The sequence below is a fragment of the Buceros rhinoceros genome, unplaced genomic scaffold (assembly GCF_000710305.1).
Source record: "Buceros rhinoceros silvestris isolate BGI_N320 unplaced genomic scaffold, ASM71030v1 scaffold21012, whole genome shotgun sequence".
Lineage (NCBI taxonomy): Eukaryota > Metazoa > Chordata > Aves > Bucerotiformes > Bucerotidae > Buceros > Buceros rhinoceros.
The window spans coordinates 17,393-24,022 of record NW_010399767.1 but is presented as its reverse complement, the minus strand read 5'-3'; the positions used below and the strand labels follow the sequence as shown (position 1 = coordinate 24,022).

At 54.0% G+C, this 6,630-nt stretch overlaps 1 protein-coding gene across 1 annotated transcript in view; it reads right to left on the bottom strand.

The window, feature by feature from the left end:
* Positions 1–2,042: 2,042 nt before the first annotated feature.
* LIMD1 (LIM domains containing 1) overlaps positions 2,043–6,630 on the bottom strand; it is a 15,328-nt gene continuing 10,740 nt past the window's right edge. The window contains exons 5-9 of the mRNA XM_010131619.1: positions 6,468–6,530; positions 4,942–5,072; positions 3,760–3,811; positions 3,077–3,145; positions 2,043–2,180 (exon numbers count right to left, since the gene is read on the bottom strand). Of these exons, the coding sequence (XP_010129921.1) occupies positions 2,043–2,180; positions 3,077–3,145; positions 3,760–3,811; positions 4,942–5,072; positions 6,468–6,530 (453 nt within the window). The remainder of the gene's footprint in view (positions 2,181–3,076; positions 3,146–3,759; positions 3,812–4,941; positions 5,073–6,467; positions 6,531–6,630) is intronic.

Genomic DNA, 6,630 nt, shown 5'->3' with positions numbered 1-6,630 from the left:
TGGACTCTCAGACAGGGTGACAGGCGACCAAGGCTGTGGTTTCCAGCTCAATTCCAGAAGCCACTTTTGATACCTGGCCGCCAAACAAAGCTCAAGGAGAGGAACCCCCTGCCCAGGACTACCCCAATGGTGTTATTTCCCACCTCGGCCCGTGCAGACAGCCCAGAGTCTGAGGAGGAGCAGCAGCAACAAGTGGAGGCGCTTACGGCTGGATGGTCTCCCAGCCCAATGGACGTCCATGCCGACGCCACCAAGCTCCCGAGGCTGGGGCAGTTCCAGGCTGAAGCTCTTGCTTGAGGCAGTACAGACACGGAGGAGGCTGCTAAGAGGCTGCTGGGCTCCATTGGTTTCTCAGCAGATGTTTGTGCCTCTGTTAAATGCTGGCACCACTCAGGAAGGAGAGCCGTAGTCTTGATCAGCAAGGGCGGGCAGGCAGCTTGCTGCCACCCGGCCCCGTGTACCACCAGGCAGCCCGTCCACGCGGTGTGAGGTTCGAGCTCCTGTCCTAGCTACATCCACCCTGCTGGGAAAGAGGTTTGGTTGAACCATACCAGGTCCTCGGCATGGGCTCATTTCGGGGGTGCCAGTACCACTGCTCAGCTAATTCACTGTTGTTCCCTCACTAAAAAGATCTTCAGGAACATCATTCCACCAAATTTACACTTTCAGTGTAAGTACACGAGGCTTCACCTAGTTTTCCACACAGTATGTTGGAAAGGGCGGCTAAGACCCCCAACCGCACCTGAGGCTTGAAATTCAGAGCTTTTTCTTCAGCAAAAACTTTGTACCTGTACACGAGGGGCTGCACAGCTCTGGTACCCACAGACCACGCACTGCAGGAGCACAAACAGATCTGACACATACTGGGGGAGCAGATTTCTTTGACCAAGAAGAGAAATGATGTGCCTTTCTGCTTCCTCAGCAGCACAGAAAGTACAGGCCAAACTCTCTAGCCCCCTTGCTCAGATAAGCCGCTGTTACTGCAGGGAGGAAATCTTGTTTATGCCAACCTGCTCATCTGAGCACAGGTCGTGGAGCTGGGCTCTAAATCCCAGCGTAACAAAGCCTTCCTAACCACCTCGAGCTTGTTTCCAGAGCTCCAAGTAAGCACCATTATGAAATGACTTTGTGCTGGGTAAATACCACGAAAGGAGGGGCCAGGCTGGGGTCTAAGCCGTGGGGACAAACTGGAAAACCCAGGCGAGTGTCTGTGTACGGAGAACTTGTTTCCAAAGCGCGCTCTGCAAGCCAGAATGTGGATGGATGTCCCCCCGTCCTCACTTTCTGACCTTTCCTTCCCAAACGCAATCCACACTCCAGACTCTGACACAGCAGACTGCATCGCCCGGGCCCCAGTCACCGCGGCAGCTTAGTCTGGCTTCCTCCCGTTTTGGTTCTGTCTGAAATGGGATGTCCAGCTGCCAGCCAGCACGCCTGGTTTGTGCTCGGAGAGTCGCTGCTTTTACAGCCAGGCTGGACAGCGGAGCTGGGGTTGTTCACCGGAAGGTCTGAGTGCACCACTTTGCCCAGAGCCCTTTCTTTTCCTAAAGAATTAATAAAAAGAGAGAGACAGTGTCTTAAAAATGCTATTAACAGTTGATGCCCTTCAGGGAATCTGATGAAATGGGCTTGTCAGGAAACAGCAGGCTGGCGGGCCGGACCCGGCAGGCAGGTGAGGCAGCCGCTGCCTTTTCCACAGTGCATGGCACCATCTGAGTTCATAGGCATGACAGCAAATTGTGCTTTCACTGAAGAATCTTCAAAACGAGCCAAGAGGAGCCTCCAGACAGCAGAAAAAGGCATGTGGAAGGAAACCCATCAGTTCAGGTAACACGCCGCATTCTTGGTCAAGTAGACGTGGTTTGGCAGAGCCGGAACTCACAAGCACACAGACTCTGGGAATCCAGCAAAAAATCTCTCGTTTCCTTTTACGGGAACATCACCAACAGCCAAAAACATGCTTAGGACATCAGCTGAGGGTGGGGAGAGGGAGACCGTGTCACCAGCCTCCTGTCCCGCCTTCCCCAGGTCGGCCACGCCGGCTAAAAGTGGTGCTGGTAGGCGGCCGCCGGGCTCGTGCCGTTCTCTATGTGTTTCAGATGACAGGAGTGACAAAGCAAGTGTTCATCGAGTGGGTAACAGCGATGTCCGTCTTCGTCGTTCAGTTCCATCCCGCAGTCCTGCGGAGCGAGGCCGTGCAAACTGTTAGAGCGTGTGTTCACCGCCGCGCGTCACCCGGGGGCTGGCTCCCGGCGACAAGGACAGAAGACACCCGGCCAGCTGCTCCTTCCCAGGCAGGTGCCACGAGAAGGAGAGCGCCTGGCACAGGCACCTTGAGGGGCAGCCAAGTTTGTCTGAAGGAGCATCATCGATAAGGCTTTATCTCATGGCGAGGCGCAGCCCTATGCATTTTAAACGTGCTCGTGTCGCCTTACACTCTGGGGAAGGATCCAGCTCTTCACGCTACGTTAATTACAGTTGTACTGACATGGAAGCAGCCTGCTGAGGCGTCCTTTCACTGCAGGACCAGAGGAGACATCTAGTTATTTCTATTTGCAGCACAGAAGCTGGAAGGCTCTCTGGGAAGCCCTGCCCGGAGACCAAGGGGGGTGTACGAGCTGGTGTCTCCCGGGGTTTTTTTGGTGCAGCCATGTCCTCTCTCCAGCCCCAATCCACTTCCCGTGGGAGGGCAGGTAACTTACACCGCCTCAGCACTCCTGATCGATCTGACTTGGAAATCAGATCCACTAACATGATCTGGAGCTCAAGGCTTCTGAAAGGCAGCACGAACCTCACTAAGTCACTGCGTTTCCTTCATTAACAAAGAAACTGCCAGCTCTAAAAGTGGTATTTAACTCTTTGCGATAGCAAATGAAATCACAGCTGAAACACATCGCTGCAGAAAGTTTTGTCCTCAGGCTGGAAATTTCCCAGCCACCAATAGCAAGGGTCATGCAGGGCAAGGTCTGAATTGCTCATCTACCGCCACTGGATGGTGGGAGAGTTATTTCCATCTTAAAAGCAATGGCAGTCGTTGCTATTAAGTGGCCTCTCCCTGAGGAAGCCGCTGACCTACCTCGCAGTGGTAACACTCCACGTGGTAGTCCTTGTCCATGGACACAACCCGGATGGTCTCGTCGGACCCCTGCAGCATCCAAGCCAAAGAGACACGGAAAGGGATGTCAGCAGGGTCAGACACATGCGCTCTGTGGATCGCTTCCCGCAACGAGGTGCATGTTCAGGGACTGCATCTGGGCTGCTGGCGGAGCACCACAAATCCTCCTGCCAGCTGCAGTTGCCTTTACAGTAAAGCTTCGTCATCGACTGACCAGAGAGAGCATTTAAAACCTAACATCACACGTGCGAAATGTTCTCCGTGTAACAGCCACCTCTGCCTCAACTGGGGCATTAATGATTTGGTAATTTCAATATATCACGTTTCTTGGCATTTTAAATTGGTTTTGCCCAAGACCCATGTCCTCCAGGCGTGAAGCATAAAACCAGCAGCAGCAGAGTCCTGCAGGAGGTGGAAAAAGCAGCCTGGCCCAGCAAGGATAAGCTTCATTCGTGAGCAAAAGAAGGGTCACAGCTCAAGAAGAGCGTATCAGCTTAGGACGACAGGCTGCACGCCGGAGAGAGCAATCATCTCTCCCCAGCTGCCAGGACATTCCTCTTGACATGGGGTCAAGCGTGAAAGAGAGCAGGACCCCGGACCTGAGGCTCCCTCCCCGGAGGGGGCGAGGAATGAAAGGCTCTCACCTCAGAGGGCAGAATGGGGAGTCCGCACGCTGCACACTTCGGAGCTAGAACTCTGCAAGAGCAACGAGACATTGAAGGCAAGTTACAGATCAGCATAAAAAGAGAGGGTCCTGCGTGTCCTCGGCGCTCAGATGAAAAGCTGGAGCCGTAAATAACTTCACCACAGCAAAGCTTTGCTTCCCAAGATCATAAATCTGCTTTAGCATCGATTGGAAGCAACGCTTGGCACGCGTCGCTCCATCAGGCGAAAAGAGACCTTATATTTTATACCTAGTGCCAGGAAAAGACCCAAACCCGCTGTAGAATTCTTGGCTGCTACTGAGAGATTTGGAAGGGAGAATGAGGAGAAACCAAGCAGGAAACCCGGCCCCAGAAAAAGAGATCAAGAGGAGCGGCAGCCCTGGGGCAGGAGACCTCAAGAGACAATACCACAGGAGCGTTCGGTCCCTTAAGGCCTTACCACACAAGGAACACGAGAAATAAATAATTACATTACATTAAATTAAATGGGAAGGAAATAGGCATCAGCTCTGAACAACGGTGGCACACGGAGGCAACTCCAGCCTGCGCCCAACCCCGGACTGTTCCGGGTCTGCCTGAGCAGCCCGTCACACTCAGAAAACAGAGCAGGGAGCGACACCAGCCAGAAGGGCCCTCGGAACGCCTGCCCCTCTAGCACAGCCGGCGGAGAGCACAGCCATCGTGCTTTCACTGCCTAACTGAGAAGGGAGTTTTAAAGAGGATTTATCAGTTGTTTAAGTTAGAGCTGGACAAAAGCTGTGCTTTGCAGGTTCAGCGGTGATTCTTTAGAAGCCAGACTCAGCCCTTCGGCTGCTCCTAAAGCAGCTCACGCCACTGTTTTCCACAGGCACTCCCACTCTTACTTTAGAGCAGACAAGTTGCTTCCGTCACCGAACACTTCAGCAGCACCATTTCTCACCACCTCTGCTTTGCACAAGGGGCAGCCGAAGCCCAGGGGTTAAGTGACCTCCTCAGAGTGACAGAGGAGTCAACGGCAGGAGACGGGGAGCGACATCATGAATTTCTAGGGTCTAGCCCCATCCTCAAACCTCTAGCTTCTCACCCCGTCCCTATTTCACCGACCCGCGCTTCCTAACTGGCTGAAAAGCTAAACCGGAGGCTTGCGGACTGGAGCACCTCTGCTGTTTCTGTCGTCCTTACTTGTGGTAGTCTCTGACACAGTAGATTTTGTTTTCGGAGTCCACGGTGAACGGCACACCGTCCAGACACTCGTTGCAGACCACGCAGCGGAAGCAGCCTGGATGATACGACTTCCCTAGCGCCTGCAGGATCTGCAACAAACCCAGAGACAGGAAAAATGCAGGTGAACAGCCAATAAAGGCGAAAATAACGAACACACAGCCTCACACCAGACAACGCTGCACAGCCGTCAGCGGGGCTGTGTCTTTTTTCAGACAGCTCATCTGAAAAATGGGTTAAAAGGGATGGAAAGGGCAGCTGGAATCTACGTGTATCGTATCACCTGGTTCCACAGAAATGCTACTAGCAGCATGGCTGAGAAAAGCACTTAGGTATTTAGCATTACAAAGGGTAGAAGTGGCAGACTTTACAGGAAAGAAAATCATTTCTGGAGCCAGCAGGTAGGGAATACTTAGCGGGGTCAGGAGGCAAGCACAGCAGGCCAGCAAGGGGAAATGCATCTTTACATGAGAGGCCGGAACAAATACTCTTGCTAAGATCCCGCAATTCCTTAGCTCCCTGAGAGCTCTGCCTAGTTTGGCAGAGCCAGGCTAGCCTGGCTTCCTACGTAACCCAGGCTACGGAAACCACAGCGAACTCAAGAGCTGCAATTCAGCTGCTGGCTTTGGGGCAGCAGGTACCCGCTGGAATACCGTGGTCCATCAGCCCAGGGAGCAGACTTGGAGCATTAAAGAGCTTTCCCGATGTTAACGCTCCCCAGTGCAAGCAAAGCTCGCTCACGACAAGCATCAGAAACCCTTGGGATGTGTGCTGTGAACCAACCGCCCAGAGCTCCTCACTTCTTGGCTCAGCTGTTGTTTCACACCACCAGCTACGTGGTCATGAATTTGTCTGCCTCTGAATCAGCGACGACGGCATGCTGCTGACCCCTCTGAGCCGTGACCCACTCCGTGCACATCTCCAATGGATCGTGCCTGCCGTAGGCTCCGGCTTCAGCAGCATGGCCATGCAGCTGCAAGGACCCGGGCAGATCTGAGCTGAGCTCTGCATCACATCCTCAGGGTCAGACTGGTTCCCCAGAGCATCAGCACCCACAGAAAGCAGCAACCAGACAGCGGCTTCATCCTGAAGGTAGGCAGGAAGCCACAGCTCGATTAGACGAAGGACAGGCTCAGCAGAGCCACGCTGATGCCCCGCAGCAAGGGAGCACTGCAGAGCCTCGGCGCTTCTGAGCGGGAACTGTCGTGAATATGCCGCCCAGGGAAGCCCAGAACGGGATGGGAGAGCTGGAGGGTCTGCTTTTCAGCCTGCACGGGGAACAGGCAAAGCCTCTGCGCCACACACAGCAGGCTGCCAGCTTCGCTTCCCCACGAAAATCCAACACAGGCTTAGTGCAGGTTCCTCCTGCCACCCGGCTCCCACTTGGCAGAGCCCCGGCCGCTACCAGGCGGCCCCGGGTATCTTCCTTTTGATGATGCTTCTACAAAGCTGTGGGATTTTTTCCTCCTAAAGCAATTATCACTTACCATGTCCATGATCAAGTGCCCGCAAATGACACACCTGTCAGCCGACTGCTGGAAACCAGAGTACTGCAGGGACAGAAAGAGAGGTGGTGAACAGTTCACAGGGCCAGGGACCGGGAACAACAGCCTATTGTGGGGCGCGATTTGCGTGGCCTTTGTCTGTACT